At 43.3% G+C, this 21,964-nt stretch overlaps 1 protein-coding gene across 1 annotated transcript in view; it reads right to left on the bottom strand.

Moving 5' to 3' along the window:
• The window catches only part of abi3bpb (ABI family, member 3 (NESH) binding protein b), a gene marked incomplete at both ends in the record, with an annotated part of 31,655 nt that extends 10,142 nt beyond the window's left edge, over positions 1 to 21,513 (bottom strand). Inside the window, 9 exons of the mRNA XM_080527318.1 lie at positions 1,390 to 1,464; positions 1,692 to 1,772; positions 2,417 to 2,456; positions 10,880 to 10,953; positions 11,328 to 11,509; positions 12,694 to 12,826; positions 12,911 to 12,979; positions 15,127 to 15,306; positions 21,438 to 21,513. Coding sequence (XP_080383444.1) covers positions 1,390 to 1,464; positions 1,692 to 1,772; positions 2,417 to 2,456; positions 10,880 to 10,953; positions 11,328 to 11,509; positions 12,694 to 12,826; positions 12,911 to 12,979; positions 15,127 to 15,306; positions 21,438 to 21,513 — 910 coding nt within the window. The remainder of the gene's footprint in view (positions 1 to 1,389; positions 1,465 to 1,691; positions 1,773 to 2,416; positions 2,457 to 10,879; positions 10,954 to 11,327; positions 11,510 to 12,693; positions 12,827 to 12,910; positions 12,980 to 15,126; positions 15,307 to 21,437) is intronic.
• Positions 21,514 to 21,964: the final 451 nt, after the last annotated feature.

Genomic DNA, 21,964 nt, shown 5'->3' with positions numbered 1-21,964 from the left:
CTAGACCATTTTGGAAGATCACATCATATGTTGTCACCTTCATGTTGTTCATAGTGCTTAATTATTTTTGGTCTAATGTATAGCCGAGAAACAAGCATTGAAATCATCTTCAGCTCTCAAAGCTGAGATGAGTCTCATAATGCCTGCTTTTAATTGCACAAAATTCTAATTATTTCAGTTTTTCAGTTATTTCAGTTTTTTCTAATTATTTCAGCAGTTAATTTCACAATCAAAGTGGGAGTGGGGATGTAGGAGGGATATGCAGAACGACTTTGTGCTGGCTTCCCCTGAAGGGAAATCCAAACACGTCTGCGTCTTTGGCATGCAGTGATTTCATGCAGTCTTCAAACTCAGCATGGCCACTGGCTTTTTAAAGTGCAAGAACTCTGAAGACAAAATGAGAGGGAGGTAGAGAGTATGGTGAGATTGATGACTGATGGCAGGAGGGATGTCATGATGTACAGTATAGAAACAAAGTTAGGAAAAATGAAATGAATTAATGAACATCAAATTGTGTAGCCATTTGCAAAAGTAAAAGTACAAATGTTCTTCTCTCTTATTGGCCTACTGTAAAAATAAAATAAAATGAAAGCACTTGTTGGATTACTTGTTTGGTCTTTCATATGCATTGAAATAGATATTTCCCATACTGTACTGATGTAACATATCATTTTAACTATGATTATGTCCAAGGACTAGTATCTTATAGTTTTAGGCCAATGCAGTAGCTGCCTCATTCACTTCTTCAAGTACATTGGCTACACCCATTTTGGGCAATTGGATTAAAGTGCCATATCGCAGACCAATTGTAGACACTGTAGACTAACAAAATCAATTATTTTCTACATAAATTAAGATGATCAGGGATACTGCTGGGGGTGGAAAGAGATCCACAAGAGTTGACAAAACAAAAGGTAGATCTTGAAATCAATGAAGAATTGATGGATGATTAGATCAAAGGATGAGTGTGGACTAAAAGGAAAAACCATCCACATGAGAGAGAAATGAAATGCAGAGCAGTATTGTGCAGGTATGGTATTGTGGGCAGAGTATGCGAAACAAGCAACCAATCCTTTCACAGTGCTTGGGCTAAATGGGAGGCATGGGAAATCACAAAAAAGTGAAAGAGACCATGCGTGCTCTTCGCATTTCCCTGGACGGGTGAAACTTACACTTGTACTTCCAGCTCTGTGGTGGGCACTCCTGTGCCATCATCTCCAAGGTTCCCGGGACTTTCTAACTCTGAGGGCTCAAGGCATGCCAGCATGCGGCCAATCATAACAGATGCTGTTCTCAGACCACGCCCCATTTCAGCAGCAATACGGACATAGCCAAGCGATGACTGACTGCGAATAAGCTGTATGATTCAAAATAAGCTTCTTTTGTTACCCAGAGGGAACAGCTGCCATTGTGGCTCATTGGAGCTGGGAACGGGTCTAGTTTCCTGGTGACTCTCTGGCGTTGCTGTAGAAAATAATGTTTCATAAGTGTGTAAAGAAAAAGTGTCAAAAGAAAGAGAATGTGTCGGTCAGGAAACATGTTTTGGAACACAGCAGGTTGTTTCAAAAGAGAATAGAAGTTAGGAGAATTGTTTCTTTCTAGGCCACAATACCTGTGCAACCCTAAATTTAAAAAAATGAACATCAGGATGAGTGTGTGTTCGTATGAGAGAAGAGAGAGGGAGTAATCACCAAAAGATGTCTTTGGTGCTCCTGGGAAGCCTGGTTTTTTTAGCAGAGGAGAGAGTCTAGGTTGGGTCCTGTTGTGAAGAGCTAGGGAAATTTGGAAATCAACAAGAGATAATAGTTATTTGGAAATGGCTTTGGAACTATTATACAGTCACTGCATTTCTAATGTGTTCTTATTGCTGTAACGCTGGCATTAAACATGTTAAGTTCACTCCAAAACCAAACATTGTTATATGTTTTCAGATTTCCAAATTGGTCGTAAATTATGCTTCATCCAAGGTAAACGTATATGATGGACATCGATATGTGTAAATTAGAACTTATGAGTGCAATAACCTATAGGCTACTCTGACTAGTCCAGACAAGTTGTGGTGGCCACTAGCCATGTATTCTTGTGTTTTCATACTTTCTCTGAAAACAGATGCAAGATGGGTTAGTACCATGTAGATGCTTGTACTTACATACCGACAGTAACATATACTATATGACGTTATTATACTCATTATTATAACCACATAGATTCCTGTTTTATAGTTTGTCAATAATGCTTCAGTAAGGTGTTGCCTTGACAAGTACAAAGACAGATGCTTCTGTCATTGAGGAGATAAAAGGTTCTGTTGTAAAAGCGATAACACTGTGCTGGTGTAATGGCTACGTGCGGTAATGTGCCTGACTATTATGTATTCTCATGAAGTCTTATTTAAAGCAAGAACAGTGAAATGGCTTACCAGGTCGAGGAGGGAACAGAGCACGGGGTCCAATTGGTTTCTGAAAAACACAGATCAAATAAATACATATGTTGTTGGTGGTATTTACAACACAACAAGAGAAACTTTCATACAGCAACCATACATGGTAAAACCATGCTAATGTTACAGTACATTTGTTTTATCATGATGATGATAGCTTTGTCTGCCTTGCCTTGACTGCAACATCTTAGGCCCAATCCCGTTTCCCTTTCCTACCCCTTGGGCTCGTTTTGTAGTGCCACTCGCTTTGGTGCCAAGGCCTTCGAACAGATCGAGCCACAACGGGTAGTGGTTTGAATCTTCCCCTATGAAATGGGACAACCCTTCAAGACCCTGATACGTCATCAATCTTAGAAAGGCGTTGACGCTCGCGATTCATTCACCACTTCATTCACAAGTTTCATCCTATCAATCGATCAAACAAGTAATCAAAAAAAAAAAAACACAATGCTTCATGCCAGTTCATGACCGAATAGCGGTGCTCTGTAGGCTAGCAACCCTGCCAGTTTGCACTGATATTAGAGGACCGTACAAGTGCAACAAATAAGCAGCTGAACTTAAGTTAAATATCAGGCGTCATATGCCATCATAGGGGGGGAAATGCGACATGGAAATACGTCAAAATCCATAAAACATGAAATGTATAGATAACGTTAGTAGACATGGAGCACTTTTTTTTTTATAGCGTTCCGAAATCCGATGTGACAGGAATGTTGGAGAAACAGCCGCTGTGCAGTGCATTTGTCAGCTACATGATTCCCATCAATAATATTACATAATAACAACTGCTTGGATTAGATTGCGGGTTGTTTTGGTTTAATAAGTGCCGCTATACAGCTCTCGCGTCATATACCATCAATGGCGGGAAATGCGACATGAAAATAGGTCAAAATGCGCGACTATCATGCACAAATCAGCCTAACGTTAGATAGATAACTTAAAATTAAATATGTTTACCATTATCTACTGTCAAACGCCACAGTTAAGAATTTATGTTAAAAGAAACAGGACTCTACATCTTGTTCTGGACGGAAATGTGAATCGCGCACCGATGGCAAGGTGTATTTCTATGGGAAGGCTGTTCCACTGGACTGCCCGAGGCGGGACGTCGGCGCTCAAACAATCAGCTAACCAGATATGAGTGCTCTCGTGTCTTGCTTTGGGTAGTCTAATGGAAATGCCCAATGTATTAGTTTTGCTATTATATTGTCCTTTACTGCTGAGCACCAAAACCCTCGGATCTTAAATTTGGCTGAAGCGTGCTTGGAATGGTATATTTCTATGTTGGGACCTAAGGGCTCTGCACACAGCGTGCGATTTCTGTCGCGCGTCAACGTTCCATAATTTCCATTGTTGTTATGAATGGAATCGAATTTTCGCCGTGCGGGGCCGTGTGCATTACGATGCGATGTTCTCATAGACTTCCATTCAAACTTCAAAATGGAATGTTGACGCGCGACAGAAATCGCACGCTGTGTGCAGAGCCCTCTATAGGCACAGCATATCGGCATAATAGCATAAAAAATATGTTTTTGGGTTATGGGACATGACATTAAACTAAGATAATAAGATGGTTATCATAATTTTTTAAATCTTTATTAACTTTGACTGCCAGCCATGTTCAGAGCGGAGAGCTCCACACTGCCAGACTTTTGGGGCATTTTCGCTGAACTTTGAAGACCCACCAAATATTGACTTTTCGGACTACATAAACATTGAACATATCTACCAAAACTTTAGACTCTCTTCTTTCATCAGAAAAAGAAAGTTTGTTTCTAGCCTCTTTGAGTGTTTAGAAATCGGCCGTAGAACATAGGGTGGTTTCAGCAAAAACACCAGATTTTGACCAATAGACAGAGAAAACGAGCTTTTTCTGCAGAACGTTTTTTTTTTTTTTTTTTTCTGCACTTTTTCTGTATCATCCGACTCTGAACTGTTTGAAGAGTCGCGCAATGGCCGCGCTGCTCCGCGATGCTCCGCAATGCTCCGCGCCGCAATGCTCCGCGCCGTGTTTGGCACATACCCTGATCCGTTTCGCCATTTCTACAACCCACAGCAAGCCACTTCCTTCTCCAGGCTTTTATCGAACTACTGCCCCCATCTGGGACCGAAATACATTACACCCAAGTCTGAAATTCACTCGCTAGGTGTAGAACATGTCAATAACGCGATCCCCGCGAAAAAAAAAAAAAATTCTATAAGACGCCAATTGGCGTCTTTGGCAGTCAACGTTACTATTCTATAAGACGCCAATTGGCGTCTTTGGCAGTCAATGAGTAACAAAGAAAAAGTAATTAAATTTGTGAGTGTCTTCCGCATTGCCTATGTAGCAGGTACAAATATATGCTGCGCCTTTAAGACGAGGTCACATGAACGCGCAGGTGTGAACGCGCAGGTGTGCTTGAGAGAGGAGCAGTGAGTTGGAACGAGCAACGTGGTCGGAGCGGTAGCGGTGTGGGCTCTTTGCAAGTACATCGTTTTGATAAGAAGATATTGACGAGTGGTCATACAAAGTACGGGATACGTTGATCAGCGAGTGTTTTGTTTGGGAGGAGCCGGCCTGAACGTCGTCGGTATCGAGAGGTGAAGCGTGCGCCAGCTCACCCCTCCCCCACCCCGTGTGTGAACTGCGAGAAAAAGGAGCTACACGTGGTTGGTGTTCATTGTCCTGGACAGAGGAGAAGCGTGCGCCAGTGAGGCGTGGGTTCAGCAAGGTTTCTCGGAGTTTACCCTGCCAGCCATCAGACACTCTTGACGTGCGATCTCTGCTGGATGGGTAATCTCTGCACTACACCTTGCCATTAGCACTGGCCAACCACGCATACCGTGCGCAGACGAACAGAACTGAACTGAACGGACTAACGCTCGCACGCGCACACACACACACACACGCACACACACACACACACACACACACACGCACCCACACGCATACACAAGCCCACACTGGAGGAAAAGGACTGCTCATTCAGACTGAGATGTGTTACATGTCAATGTGAAAGTAAGAGTGAAATGCCTGTTTTGAGTTTATCTGCATTCAGTTAAGTTGATGATGTTGCATTTAAAGGGTATGGTTTATTAAGTGTACATTTCAAGCATTCAGGGTTGGATGGTGAATTAGAACAGATGTATTGTATGCATTGATTTGCCTTTCATGTGATTTCTTGCTAGTGACCAGTGTATTAATGAAACCATACCATATTGAATTTCTTGACCCAAAGTTAACCGTTTTGTGTTTGAATATGTTTCCATAAGCTCTGTGTAATTTCCCATTTCATTTACTTACCTGGGGGTAGGGGCGCCTCACCTGTTTAGATAGACCTAGGTAAAGTAGGGGGTAGTGTCAGGTCAGTTCGGCACTTACCTCGCACACACTGCACACACTTTTCACGGCCACCTACTAAACAGGAAACAACTTGCTCACTCACCTGAACATTGAGGCCATAGGTATTGGGTGTGGGGGACCTAGATCCTGTCCCACTCAGTCCTCCCCAGACTAAGTACTTTGTAACCCCTACAAGGCGGCGGTAATAATCCCGACCGTCACAATTGGCGTCACGAACAGGATAGAATAAGCAACCATTTTTAAGTGAAAGCCATGGCAGAATTAGAGGAACTTAAGAAGCAATTTGAGGGGATGATGGAGAGGTTCAATGACCAAGCCGAGGCCCTGATACAAGCTAGAAGCGAGCATAGAGAAGCTCTGGCATTAGCTAAAGCAGTCATAGATCAGCAGAAAGAAAAGCCCCCTGCATCTATTGTGTATATCCCCAGAGACCGCAAGATTTCAGATTTCAGTGGTAAACAAGGTGATGTAGATATTGAAGAATGGATCACATCAATTAAATCTGCCCTTCAAATCATGAAGGTCCCTATAGAGGACCAAGCCGAGTTCATCAAGCAGCATCTTCAAAACGAAGCCAAACTCACAGTCAAGTATATGGCAGACAAAGCTAAGGATGCAGAGACCATATTTGAAGCACTGCGTAAGACTTATGGTGACAAAGTCCCTTTAGGCACCCGGCTCAAAGAATTCTATGACCGCAAGCAGTTGGCAGGAGAGACCATACGTTCTTACGCCTATGACCTTCAAGGAAAGCTAATGCGAATTCGTCGTAGAGATGCCAAGCGTGTCCCTGATTCAGACGGAATGCTGAAAGAACAGCTTGCTCTTGGGCTTAGAGATGATATCTTAAGAAGAGAGATCAAGAGGAGACTGAAGGAAAATGAGAGTCGTACTTTTGCTGAGCTAATGCAAGACGCCATCTCATGGTCTGAGGAGGAAGAGGTTCAGGGGTCTGATAGTGCGCAAAGCAGTTCCCGTGCCAAAGGTGCCATTAATGCTACCAGGGCTACCGACGAACCTGCTTCGCAGTTGACAATGGAGATGTTGTATGAAGCAATACAAAAGTTAGCCATCCGTCAAGATGAACTGTTCCAGATGATGGGCCACAGTGGCACTGGCATGACACAAGGGAAAGGCGAGAAGGCAAGAAGCCCCCCTTTGAAAAACGAAGATGGGCAGTTCATCTGCTACACGTGCAATGAGCCAGGACATATCAGCAGACACTGTCCTCTGAACAGGGGAGCTATGGGCATAGCACGTCCTCCACTCAGAAGGGATGGGCCATCTGGGCCTGCAGGAAACGACCCCGGAGGGGCGATGCGCCAGAGTCCAGGTACCCCTGCAATTAGAAGTCACCTGGCAAGGCAGCCCTGTAACACTTCTCAAGCCTCAAGTGTAAGTGCCTTTGGAAACTGCTTGGTCGTTGAAGTGAAGATAGCAGGCGTGAAGACTGACTGCCTGTTGGACACAGGCTCAGAGGTGACCACAATCCGGGAATCTTACTTCAGAGAGTACTTTGGGAAGTCGGCGTTGTCCTCAGCCAACTTGGTCCAGCTCGCCGCTGCCAATGGCCTCGAAATTCCCGTCCTTGGATGCCTGGAGGCGGAGGTAGAGTGCATGGGGAAGACCGTTGGCAGGAAGTGTGTCTTTGTCCTTAAAGATGAAAGCCCAGATGTGGAAGAGATGAGAGGCCTCCCAGGTATCCTGGGAATGAATGTTCTAAGTGAACTGAAGGATCTTTTCGTTGCCACGGACGGCATGAAGAAGATGAATAAGTATCGGGAAACAGAGGCTAAGGTCCACAGGGTGATAGCGAACATCAGAAAAGAGGCAGGGTCCCTCGGACAGAGTGACCGAATAGGATATGTTAAAGTGGCAGGCAGAGAGACAGTCATCATTCCCCCACTCAGCGAGCGCATCCTGGAGGGTTCGCCTCGACTACAGAGAGGGCTCGCCTCGCCTACGGAGAGGGCTCGCCTCGCCTACGGAGAGGGTTCGCCTCAACTACGGAGAGGGCTCGCCTCGCCTACGGAGAGGGCTCGCCTCGCCTCGCCTACGGAGAGGGTTCGCCTCGCCTACGGAGAGGGCTCGCCTCGCCTACGGAGAGGGCTCGCCTCGTCTACGGAGAGGGCTCGCCTCGTCTACGGAGAGGGCTCGCCTCGCCTACGGAGAGGGTTCGCCTCGCCTACGGAGAGGGCTCGCCTCGCCTACGGAGAGGGCTCGCCTCGTCCACGGAGAGGGTTCGCCTCGCCTACGGAGAGGGCTCGCCTCGCCTACGGAGAGGGCTCGCCTCGCCTACGGAGAAGGTTCGCCTCGCCTACGGAGAGGGCTCGCCTCGCCTACGGAGAGGGCTCGCCTCGCCTAGCCTACGGAGAGGGCTCGCCTCGCCTACGGAGAGGGTTCGCCTCGCCTACGGAGAGGGCTCGCCTCGCCTACGGAGAGGGCTCGCCTCGTCTACGGAGAGGGCTCGCCTCGCCTACGGAGAGGGCTCGCCTCGCCTACGGAGAGGGTTCGCCTCGCCTACGGAGAGGGCTCGCCTCGCCTACGGAGAGGGCTCGCCTCGCCTACGGAGAGGGTTCGCCTCGCCTACGGAGAGGGCTCGCCTCGCCTACGGAGAGGGTTCGCCTCGCCTACGGAGAGGGCTCGCCTCGCCTACGGAGAGGGCTCGCCTTGCCTACGGAGAGGCACCCGTCCAGTAAGGACACCGACCCTGACATTGACACAGGCTGCCCTGACTTCATATGCATCCCTGCCACTACACACATGCCCCACACAAACACAGGCCTGGGTATTAGAGAAGTAGTTGAGGAGCTGGGAACTATGGGTGGGTCAGATGCAGGGAGTGAAAGTGAGAGTGTGGCTGAACCCAGACGGTCTCAAAGACAGACCAGGGGTAGAATTCCCTGTAGATTCAGGAGTGATTATGTTTTGAAATAATTTGTGCGATTGCAAATGTTTTCTACTTACCTTCATGCATGTCCATGTTTTTAGGTATTGAGGAGTGAAAAGTGTTATGATGCCGTGTTTTATTGTTTTCAGCTCTTCTGAGGCATCCTTATGTACTGGTTGAAATGTTACCTGTGTTGTGAACCTACCTGTGGGTACTGTCGTATGGAGTGACATGTTGTATTTTTATTTCTTCTTTTACTGAGGTCGCATCGTCATTTGGATGTTGGATGGCATGGCAGGGTTTCGCAGGGGGGAATGTAGCAGGTACAAATATATGCTGCGCCTTTAAGACGAGGTCACATGAACGCGCAGGTGTGAACGCGCAGGTGTGCTTGAGAGAGGAGCAGTGAGTTGGAACGAGCAACGTGGTCGGAGCGGTAGCGGTGTGGGCTCTTTGCAAGTACATCGTTTTGATAAGAAGATATTGACGAGTGGTCATACAAAGTACGGGATACGTTGATCAGCGAGTGTTTTGTTTGGGAGGAGCCGGCCTGAACGTCGTCGGTATCGAGAGGTGAAGCGTGCGCCAGCTCACCCCTCCCCCACCCCGTGTGTGAACTGCGAGAAAAAGGAGCTACACGTGGTTGGTGTTCATTGTCCTGGACAGAGGAGAAGCGTGCGCCAGTGAGGCGTGGGTTCAGCAAGGTTTCTCGGAGTTTACCCTGCCAGCCATCAGACACTCTTGACGTGCGATCTCTGCTGGATGGGTAATCTCTGCACTACACCTTGCCATTAGCACTGGCCAACCACGCATACCGTGCGCAGACGAACAGAACTGAACTGAACGGACTAACGCTCGCACGCGCACACACACACACACACGCACACACACACACACACACACACACACGCACCCACACGCATACACAAGCCCACACTGGAGGAAAAGGACTGCTCATTCAGACTGAGATGTGTTACATGTCAATGTGAAAGTAAGAGTGAAATGCCTGTTTTGAGTTTATCTGCATTCAGTTAAGTTGATGATGTTGCATTTAAAGGGTATGGTTTATTAAGTGTACATTTCAAGCATTCAGGGTTGGATGGTGAATTAGAACAGATGTATTGTATGCATTGATTTGCCTTTCATGTGATTTCTTGCTAGTGACCAGTGTATTAATGAAACCATACCATATTGAATTTCTTGACCCAAAGTTAACCGTTTTGTGTTTGAATATGTTTCCATAAGCTCTGTGTAATTTCCCATTTCATTTACTTACCTGGGGGTAGGGGCGCCTCACCTGTTTAGATAGACCTAGGTAAAGTAGGGGGTAGTGTCAGGTCAGTTCGGCACTTACCTCGCACACACTGCACACACTTTTCACGGCCACCTACTAAACAGGAAACAACTTGCTCACTCACCTGAACATTGAGGCCATAGGTATTGGGTGTGGGGGACCTAGATCCTGTCCCACTCAGTCCTCCCCAGACTAAGTACTTTGTAACCCCTACAAGGCGGCGGTAATAATCCCGACCGTCACACCTAGAGCGGAATCGGTGAAAACGGAGCCGTAGGGATGAAAACGGAGCCGTAAGGGTGAATTGGGATTGGGCCTTAGTGTCTCCCTTGGGTTTCTAGCATAACTAATATCCCCAACCTCCCTTAGAGTATACACATCCCTCCTGAGTTCCACCTGGAAAAGCTATGGCAAACCCGTAACAAAACATGCTGAATACTTAGAAGAACAAGACCTATGTAATTATTACACAACTAAATGAGCTATGAGTGTGAGATGGTGCCCAGGAAGAGCAGGGAGGACTGCAGAATGCGAGCGTGTTGTGTTGATTTAAGATGCCCTGCGTGTTTGTGTTGCCACAGCTGGGGCGCGAGTATGACCCTCTTTAACCCGCATTAAAGTGTCTCGCAGGAATGGGGAGGGTGACTTAGGGTCAGTGGGGAGAAAGCAGATGTTAGTCTACACTGGGATTATGCAAATGAGCTCTGCTTATCACCCTCTCACTGCAAATTGATTATTTTCCCATTGCGGATAAAGTCATAAAAGTATGGTTTTCTGAAATAAAAATGGTGTGGCAATGGCAGAGCGATATTCAAAGATGCATTGTCTGCGGAAGCAGTTAAATGCAGAGATTCTCCTGTTGGGTCATAGCCCTATGCTGCATCTTTATGGGCAACAACACACAGCACATACCATTGGCTTCACAATAGGGGTCCTGTGCTTGTAGGGTTTCTGGATGCTTTTGTCTGGAAAACAGATGAAAACAACTGCAGTTTGAAGAAGAGAGGGCAGCAGGTCATCATTTGAAAGTCTGGCACAAACAGTAACACAAAATGCTCTCTGTTGCTTGCTTTCAGTTTTTCTATTTCCTTTTATCCATAAAAGGTAGCTAACCAGTCCTATTTCTGGAGAGCTAGGCTTCACACTTTTGTTCCATCCCTGCACTAACACCTCCTAACTTAGAGGATGGTAACACGTTCCTGATATTCTAGCTATTTTGATTAATTAGAAGCTTTCTGGTAAAACAGGGAGACAGCACATAATTAAAGATAAACAGCAGCCATTTTAACGATATTCAGAAATCCTCAATGTCTAGAGTCTTGAGATACATGTAGTGGTACTAGTCCCCAACACTGCGTACCACCCATGTTGGTGTTGTGAATGACTGGCTTGCTCCACACTCCGCTGCGGTCATCCTTGTTGGGACGGACACCAAACTCGTAGGGCGTGTTGGGCTTCAGGTTGTCAATCACTGTGTCACTGGTAGGACAGGTCTGGTAGATCCACTTCCTGTTCCTTTCTCTATATCTGATGGTGTAGTGTCTGCATGGGGAGGGACAAGGCACAGCAGTGAGATCTACTTTCTCGAGATTAGACAGAGTAACCTTTCCCTACCTGAAGACTTATATTACCTCCCTAAACGAATGCTGATGTCAGCCACACTTAAACCACATCTGAGGTACAGTATTTGTGTGCGTAGCTCTGATGGACCACGGTGACTCAATCTGGAACAAACTTCTCCCACTAGGTATTGTTAATTATGGCTGGAATATCACCAGTCAACTTGTCAGTGTCAAGTGGTCCGTTTTGGTTCCCTCATGTATTTTCTTTTCGCAGTAACGCTCCTAGCAGTAGCCAGGGCAGTAAACAGAAGGAACTGACATTAGGTTTTTTAATAAGAACCCCAAATGGAAGGAGACACTGTCAGCTGTACAGCTTTGGTCAAGATTTCCAATGGCTTTTCCAACTTTCTCCCCTTTTCAAACAGGGAAAAAATAATATAATGTATCAAAGAAAGCCAGACAAAATGAGAGTAGTGGAAAAGCGTGTCAGTGTGTCCCAGCAGTCTGTGTATGCTCACTCGACTCCTGCACACACCTGCAGTGGAAAACACCTCCATCCCCACGCCATTTTCCATGCATGAGAAATCACACGCTTCCTTAATGTTTCTCCGTAGGATTGTTATTCACCATGAATCATCACAGGTTTGACTTTACATTGAGTTGAAGCTTGTTTGGACACATGCACACAAAAAAGTAAAATGTTTCATAATGGGATACCATACAGCTTGTTTTTCAAGACTGAGGCTGGAATTCAGTTGCATTCCGGACTACACTTGGAAGGTGTGCATTTGATCTACATCATTACATCATTACCTCAAATAGAGGGAGTTAACAAACTGCCAATTTCTAAATTGAGGTGTCAATTGCCTTCATCCTGGGCACACTAAACACACTGGTGTTCAAATAACATGCACTTCTGAATGTGCAGTGCAGAAATCTATTATCTACAATTGATTGAATCCCAGCCTTAGTCTGCATGGTATGGCAACTAGATATGTTTCCTTCTTAAAGCGCAGATCCTCCCGATTCCTTAAACAATCTGTCCCAGTGTTTCACCTGTCATCCATTTGGATCTGAAGCTATTCATGTGGAACGCGTTGGCTTGAAAAGGCAACATGGAACACAAACCAGATGTCCTTTTGCTAGCAATTCACTATCACTTACCCGTCTTCCAGACACTCGTTCATAATGCTGCCTTCATAAGGCGTCTTCAGGTAGGTTCCCCAGGACAGGAGCACAGAGGTCGGGGTGATGGAGCCAATTACCAGGTGGAGGGGTTTGTCCAGATTGACCTTTCCTGTGATGGTACGGGTCAAAGTTCACACACCGTTCTCCAACCTTTATAATGTAGTGTTAAACATCATGAATGTCTTCACAATACCTGTGCATTGTTTCTTGACATCGTTGGATGGAATGGGTTGGACAGCAACCAGATACTTGGGCTCTGCATCTAAAATTGTGGAGAGAAAAAAACAGGATTCACTTTTTTATGGAAAATCGTCATAAATTACACAAACATACACACAGGCAAACACATACACAGTTGTATGAAACACACATGCACACACACACACACACACACACACACACACACACACACACACACACACACACACACAATAGTTTCCTGACAGTGAGAGTAGGGCAGAGAAAGACTCCTGATGCCTGGTGAGTCACTTCCGTCTGTGGTGTTAAAAACATCATGCAGTGTTTTAGACAGCCATAAACAAAAACAGATAGAAAAACAGATGCACAGATATAAGGCATTTGCTAGTCACTACATCACAACTGACAAAATCATATACAGTAGTCACTTTCGGGAATACATTTGGATTGGAGTTGGTCCAGAGAATTATAAGTAACAAAATCTTTCATGGGAAGACAGAGAGAGATAATGAGATTAGCTCACTGTCTCATAGAATCCTGTTAAATTCATTATCACTCATCTACTGTATAAAAAAAGGCAATGACCTAGGCCAAAAATATGGGTGTGAATTTCGGTGTACAGTAGGTCCTGTAGGAGATAGTTGGCAGGGTTTTGTCTGGCACAATGTCACAGGTGGGGCATCATACAGATGACAGCTTCATGCTGAGTCTTTAGAAACCTTTTTGATGTTATTCTCTTGAGTCTTTGCAGAGTTATAGTATAGGGATGAGGACAAGCAGTTTGGCTCCATTTTAAGTTAGAATCAGTACAGAAATGAATCGGAGGGAGAGTTCAATTATGAATTAGTAGTTAATTAAATGTGTCTACCCCTTTGTGTGCTCACCTCCACACCCAAGTGCAGCATAGTAAGGTCTTTGAAAATAGCTTCTCAATGCATAGGTGTATTAAGTGGTTGCAATAGGTGTATTAGGTTCAATAGGTGTATTAAATGTGCAACTACAGTAAGTTTAATTTGATTTGGAAACCCTATGTTTCAACATCCACACTAGCATACCTGTACCACATACAGTATAGATGCATGGAATGCACTTTAAATACAGTCATACTCTGCGACATGAATATCTGAAACGAGCCAGAGGTGTTTTTATCAGCTGTTCAGTTGGGCCACCTGATACCAATTTACAAAATTCTTTGTTTTTCATCGTGTTTTTTTACAATGCAAGTCCCAGCTGGAGCTGTGATTGACGACGTGTGATTCCTCTGTGCCGTTTTCTCACACAGGGGAAAGGGTTCAAGGAAAAGAAGGGCACGCAAAAGCTGTTTTGCGTTAAATAAACAACCTCTTTTCAGTAATTCTGGAGCGTAGTGAGGTGTCCAATCCTCACTGGTACCTGGATTCCTTTCTACTTCTCTGGGATTTCCATGTTTGCTATTGAGAACTTGCTAACGACAAGAGAAAACATGTTCCTGTGTACTGCTGTATCGTATATCGATACAGTATGTAAGTGAATGTGTCATGGTAGAAACTTTGGCAATTCTAATTCAATCTACTATGGTTGTGTGATGGTCAGATATGTACCTAGGCTACTATGTGAAATTAAAGCGATTCAAATTCTAAGGTTTTTTTTTTATGTGGGAAAAATAAAGCCACCAGTACCAGAGCTATTCTTCTTCTGACCTTGTGCTGCCCTGGTAAGGTAGGATTTGGGATGTTGAAAATATCTCACAAGAGAGTGTGGTTGATGATGATGGATGGACTGCAGGAATGGGTTTTAAAGAGGAAGGTAAACAGTCTGTGAAGTGCTTCACTACTTCACTAGTGCTTCTACTTCTCTGTCAAAGTAAGTATGCCGCTCAGATGAAGAACTCCCCTGTGTTATATACAGCACTGCAACAAGGCATATTGTGCTACATTATATCAAACACTTAGGATGTATGGTCTGGAAAACTATCCCTACTCATGATGATTGGGGATCCCTAATGTTCAGGGGGTTAGTAAATTCAGTGTTTTGGTCATGATGTACCCTCAAACATGTTTGGTCTAGCTAGCCCTATTCAAACACACCTGATGAATCAATCAATTTTTCATAATAATGACTTGAGTTGTTGAGATCAGGTAAGTGAGTGGTTGGCTGGAGAAAACATTTTCAACCCTAGAGATAGATACCCAAGCACCTGAGTTAAGAACAACTGGATAAGGTTGATCTCACCGATCTCAGTCTCGTAGGGCTCCCCATTCTCAGGCAGCTGGATGAATTGTTTAGAGAACATGCTGCTGCCGTAGCCAAGGATGTACCCCTCTAGCTTGATATCCGGGCTGGGGCGGACAAACTTCATGATGATTGTATCGCCGGTGGCGTTGATACGCACCTTCATATTCTGTCTTCTTACTGTGGGAACAAGGCACAGAGAGAACTGTGGTTAGAACTAGTGCAATCCTACTACTAGAGTTAAAACCTCCCCACACTTTACATAAACATGAGCAGGTTGCAGAGACAGTGCAGTTTGTTGAGAATTACATTCATATAGTGTTGCAACTAACAATCTCTCGACACATTTGGGCAATTTAGAGGTAATTGTTAAAGAAACAGTTGACTCTCCCCAGGTACCCATGGGACTAATCAAATGGGACTGTGTGGTGGTTTTATGTAAACAGACTGTAGTTCTCTCCAACCGCAGCAAATATCATCCTGTAGCCTATGCCTGCAGGGACAATATACTTTACCTCCCCATCAATCATCATAACATGGTATGACAAATTATTGAGAGAAGCAGTACAACCCTAGTCGTCTATCTGTACAGTATAGTATAGTGGATAGTGTACATAGCCTTTATTTATGTAAACCAGCTCCTTCCCTTCTTGTGTTTTTTTAAAGTGTTTTTTTATAGTTTTTTTTCTTTCCTAACACCAGGGGAGCCACCCCTCCTAAATTTCGTTGTTTGGTACCTGTACTGTAGCAATGACAATAAAGACCATTCATTCATTCATTCATTCATTCATTCATTCATTCATTCATTCATTCATTCATTCATTCATTCATTCATTCATTCATCAAACATGGGATTAAACTTTGAATGATCCCATACATAAAACATAATTTGTCCCCCAAAAAATCTGTAAAGGGTAAAAACAAGGGCAGGGAGTCAGTTTACATTACTCAGGAATTAAAACCTTTTTAAAACCATTGGCATCATCAAGCTTGAGAGCCTTTTGTGAGAGTATGTGACAAAAAGGTAAAATAAGAAGGTGAACTACAGTGTAGGTTTGAGAAGCACTCCAAACCTTGGTCTTCTCAAGACCGGAGGCTAAATAGCTGTCTGCGAAATCTCATAAACGTCAGTCTTAGGGCACATTTAATCCTGGAAATAAGCTCTTTAGCTAGGACAGGCTTTCACTTTCCACCGGTTTCCCATTTCTCAGGAACTTGACTGATTGTATTGGGTTAAAGAGGCCCTTAAAAGCTCATGAAAAGCAGGCTTAATAGGCCACATGAAGGGGATCAGGGTGGGTTTGCGGAAAATTATGTTGTGGGAGTTTTGTGTCATCTCAACATCAGTCAACTTGCCTTGACACATAAACAGACGTTCTGGCACTCCAAATCCTTTAAGCATTACAGTAATTAATGTTTAACATTAATAATAAATTAATACCATCAATTCAAAGAGTAAACCTGCGACCTGCACCCATGACATTTTCACACGTTCATTGTATTAATATGAAGGACTTGATGATGAAATGTAATACTTCTGTTAAGGCTGCGAGAGTGAAGTATTTTTCTATTCTGATCCCTGAGAGCTGTCATAATCCAAGAATAATTTAATTTAAGACCATTAATCAGGTTGTATGCTCAGCCAATCTGTAATATTGAGCACTCTAAAAGAACACTAAAAGTTGTTTGTTATTTTTCATTAAGACAATGTAAAACATTACAAATCAGATTACTCCACTTGTACATTGTTCTCACTGTTAACTACCATTTAACAGTGAGAACAATGCTCCCACTTGGTTATATTTTTTATAATATTTATTTTCATTGCTATGCTTATGAAATGCCAGCTGTATCTGCTTGTGAAATGCTGTTGCTAGAAACCTATAGTATGGTAATTTGTAAGGATGTTGGTCAAATTAGTAGGTTTTGGTTGTTCAGTCATGCTTTATTATTTGAGAAATGTTCCCAAAGTAAGGTTTTGTCCTTTTCTATCCTGGAGAAAGACATCCATGCGTTGAATTATTCTCGACTAGGTTATTGCAACTTGCTATATTCTTGCCTCAGTTGAAAGGCAAGCTCTGGTCTGCAACTAACTACAGAATGCAGCTGCAAGGCTTTTAACCAGAAGTACAAGAATTTATCATCACACAAATGTTGGCCTTGTTAAACTGGCTTCCAACCTCTTTAAACTTGTATTTAAATGTTATGTTATTATCGTGTAGTGTTGTCTATTGTTTGAAATATTATGTGATTAGTCTGTTTTAATTAGTTTATTTTTATTTTAATGATTCTCAATGATATGTATTATTTTAATGTTGCTTTCTTTCTGCTTGGAATTTTACTTATGATGTATTTCTATGATCTCTTCTCATGTTTAGTAGGATGTTGTAACCTTGTTTAGAAAATCACTATACAAATGAAGGTATTATTATTTTGATTGTTATTGTTGGGGGGGGATTGAAAAGGCTATTTGTTTTGCTGTGTCAGAAATCAACATCACTTTTTAATCAGTGCAGAACTCCACTTAGATACTTCCACTTAACCCAAAAGTGTTATCTTGGGTCTTTTGAAGTAAAAAGACAAAGTTTGAGAGGGAAAGGGAGGTTATGCTTGTCAAATTATTATTATTTTGCTTTTGTAACTCAATATCGATATTTCAAGGGAGCCTAGCTGTGAATTAACATATTTCCCCGAGCACTATGATAAGGCAAATGTCATTGCTGTCCTTCATAAATTTAACGAGAGAAGGATGGAGGGGATTTTGTATCCATCAAGATCTATGAAAGTTTCCCTTACAAGCACACCAGCTATAGATGACTAGATGATGATTTGCCCCTTGTGGTTGACAGGAAAACAAAAATGTAATGGGCCACTAACTACAGAAAAAAACATTTATGAAAAATGACAACACTAATATGATTTCATTATTTATTTTTAAAACATCAAATGGACTTAAGATCAATGTCCTCTGGTTGGAGAACTTTTCATGGTTTTCATTTAGACCTAAATGGACAGCTCCTCACTTCGAGAGGTTATTCAATAAGTGTTCAACCAAAGCCAATGATTGCATAAAAGTGACAACTGCGTCCTCTTCCTCTTGGTCCCAAAAAGTGCTTTCTAAAATGATGTGTCCTACCCGACACTCTGTTTGCATACAAACATGTTGTTACTAGACAGGGGTGTTTTAGTGGAGTGGACTCACTGGTTTTCACTTTTCTGTGTCTGGGGGCTGTGTCTTCGAACTGTGCGTGCATGGTAGAAACACAATCTATCACTGCAAGTTCATTTTGGGGGTTACATTATTATTATTAGGGAGTTATTAGAGAATTTCACCACGGTGACCAGAGGTAGCAGATTCCCAACAGACTTACAGTATGCCCTGCTCCTTTGACAATAATATTGTACTAATATTATATATTAGTTAATTGTTATTAATTATTATTAACTATATTATATGAGTTAATTATGAATAATAATATTATTAGAATGATTCTAGCAAGCTATCTGGAGCAATGTATGCCAAATTTGTGCTTAAGAGTACACAAGTAGACAGGCTATGTTTGGTTTGGCGTCAAGTCAAGTCAAGTTCTCAAAGAGACAGAACGTGAACGATCACAAGTACATCCGTCTTCAGTCTCTTCTTCTTTGGGGTGTTTGTTCTGCAGATTGTGTTGACATCTTGTTGATTCTCAAATGGTGGGAAATCCTATGCAGCATCTCGGGGGGGTTGACACTTTAGACGTGTGTAATCATGCAAGTTCCTTCTTGGCACTAACTAGGTGTTTCACAGTTGAAGACTTTCCAACTGCAGCTGATTGACTCAGCATGATGTCGATCACGGGTGAAAAAATAGGGTTTTGTTCCATGTTCAGTTCAAATGAACAATAACCAGGTATTGAACTCAGGGAAAACTCTTAAGTTATCATATATTCCACTGGCAAACATCTTATTACGCTGTATACACTTTTCCAACCTATGTTTGTATTGTGATTGTTTGTTATGTCTGTGGAATAATGAATATGAAACCTCAAAACATTCATGAACCCCATATAGTACACTGTGCTGTATCCAGTATGGTTCCTCCATCTCAACCAAATCAATTTGAGCAACCTAATACCTTCCGATCTGAAAACGATTCAAGCGTACTTTACCAAAGAATCTCCAAACATTGGTTCTATAAATCGACTCTCTTCTTCTCCATCAATTGAGGCGCTCCCCCAGTTCTTCTGGGCTCATACAGTATATCTTCCAGTCACATTTAGTATGACTGTGATTCCAGAGCCCGACAGCTGCTTTCCTCTCCAGTGTAGCTGCATTACATAGCTCTAAGCTGCAGGAACTGTCATGGGTATCATTTCAGTTTTACTGAGGGGGAATACACTGACTTAGGCACGCTCTCAAGCAGGCGCTCTTGCAAGCACACACGCGCACGCACACACACGCACGCACACACACATCCAATTAAAGTGACCAGAATGGAATACATTTTTTATCCAATCACTATGTGGCTTTCTGTACACAGCGTGGGCTCCTGCAACAGCCTTTGATAACCAGTGCCCCCCCGACCCCCCGACCCCCCGTCCTTCACATCTCTTTTCCAACCTCATAAGAAACAGCAGTAAAACAATGTGCAGGGGAATATTTGAACAGAGCAATGTTGCGCAACAAACAGCCTTTTGACATGTGAGACCCGGGATCCGCCACTCTTTGATCTGCCCTAATGAAGTTTTACCATGCATGAAGAGAGGTGGGAGAAACTCTGCCTCCAGCTGCACACCAGAGCTAGGTTAACAGCAACCTCAGGCTTTCTAGGTACCTACATGTACCTAGAGTTACAATCTACCTACTGCCAGACGTGACTGTCATCAATGGAAGACATACAGTACATACTCACAGATCACAGAAGCATTTAACCAATTAATTCTCAGACTCCTATGCCATATCAAGCCAGCCCCTTCCCTGCTTTGTTTGAGGGCACCATTGCTATAGCTATTGTCCTGGACAGCATAATCACAAGGCATCACAATAACATCCTTATGGGAAGTTCACCGGATGGCAACTCAATTACTCAAGATAACATTAGACAGGTCCAAGATGTTCCAGTACCTCTCAAACTGTTTTTGTCAATGGACCTGTACAAGAAACACCCCATTATGACATAAACCAAGCAACAGATTCTGCTGAGGTTTCCTCTATTTCCTCAAAATACAGGATTTAAATACAGTAATAATTGTTAATAATACTTCAAGTTATCAATGCAGGTAATGCCATAGAGCTCTGGTCACACAACTGAAGGGCTACCTCCAGAGATCACTCAGCAAAAACAATGAAATCAAAGAAACATCGCACGCACGCACGCACACATGCACGCACACATGCACGCACACACACACACACACACACACACACACACACACACACACACACACACACACACACACACATACCACATTAGAGAAGATAAGATTCCCACAACAAAGCTTACACATTCACACACAGATTTCCACACACCACTCTGCAGCCAACACTCTGAGAGATAACATTGATCTTGGCAAGCTTCTCTCTGTGATGTAAATGCCCTGTAGCAATCAACCATTGTTTTAAGACTTAATTTAACTTAAAATGTCATTCCTTGAGCATGGAGTTGATCATATTACACAATGTTAACATTAAATGTGAATAATGTAAATAACAAATGTAAATAACAAATTTTGTTTAATGAGACAATGAAGAGACTGTTCTTTTTTACACAAGTTATGTGTGTCATCATTGCTCTCTAGTGTGCATGTTTATGTCCTTGCCCATTGTTCATAATTGTTTAAGTATAATGCATAATATGTAAAAAAATAAATAAATAGAATAAATAGAATTACATTATTTTGCACAGCGAGTACATGAAAAACACATGGCAGTTTGCCTGACAATGTTTGTGCACCTGAAATACATTGCATCAATGGTCAGTTCAGCAATATAACATGTGTGGTGTAATCTACAAAAAAAATATTGGAAGGATATTTAGATAATCACTAGATCTAAGAGATCATTAAATCAATGCATATTATATCTCTACTCTACCTCTATGTATTTTTCTGTACATACAACATGATTGGCATTTCAGGAAAAAATGCTAAGTCAGCAGAACATTGCAGCCAGCATCCATGCTGCACAACTACAAGCAATCTTACAAAAAGCAATCTGAACATACTGTCCATTACAAATGCATCCTCCACAAAACATGGAGGCATGGATGCTAAACACTCGTTAAGAATTAATGAGAAGATACACCTGACATGATTTGTCTAGTCACTTGCCTCTGATTCTTTGTGCAGGGATGCAGCTGAGAAGTAGGGTCCCAGCAAGGAACAGGAGGGGCATCCGGAGGAGCATGGTGCCTGCCATGGAGATCTCTGGATGGATGGATGGATGGATGGATGGATGGATGGATGGATGAATGGATGGATGGACAGACGAGGATGCTGGACAACTTCACTTGCAGTAGGTTCTGTAGCAGCTCACTAAGGACTTGTGCAGCACTCTCTGTGGACACACTGTTGAGTGGAGAGGACTACCGGACCAGCAGCATCTATACCTAGAGAGGGCTGGGAGGGGCCTGCTTCTGACATCACAACCCCACACACACTCTCTCCCAGCTTGGAGTTGGGAGGGGTGTGTGTGTGTGTGTGTGTGTGGGGGGGGGGTCACATTAGAATTTCACACTCTTTCTTTGCTCCACTCTCTCTCTCTCTTCTCAAATGTTTTTCATCACACTGGGTTTTCCCACCCCCATGACTATATGTGTTGTGTTTTTCTAATGCTTTGCTGCTCAAGTACAACTGGG

Source organism: Nansenia antarctica (genome assembly GCF_963989245.1).
Source record: "Nansenia antarctica genome assembly, chromosome: 3".
In the NCBI taxonomy this organism is placed as follows: Eukaryota; Metazoa; Chordata; class Actinopteri; order Argentiniformes; family Microstomatidae; genus Nansenia; species Nansenia antarctica.
Note: the sequence above shows the minus strand (reverse complement) of the source record. Positions and strands in the feature narration are given on the sequence as shown.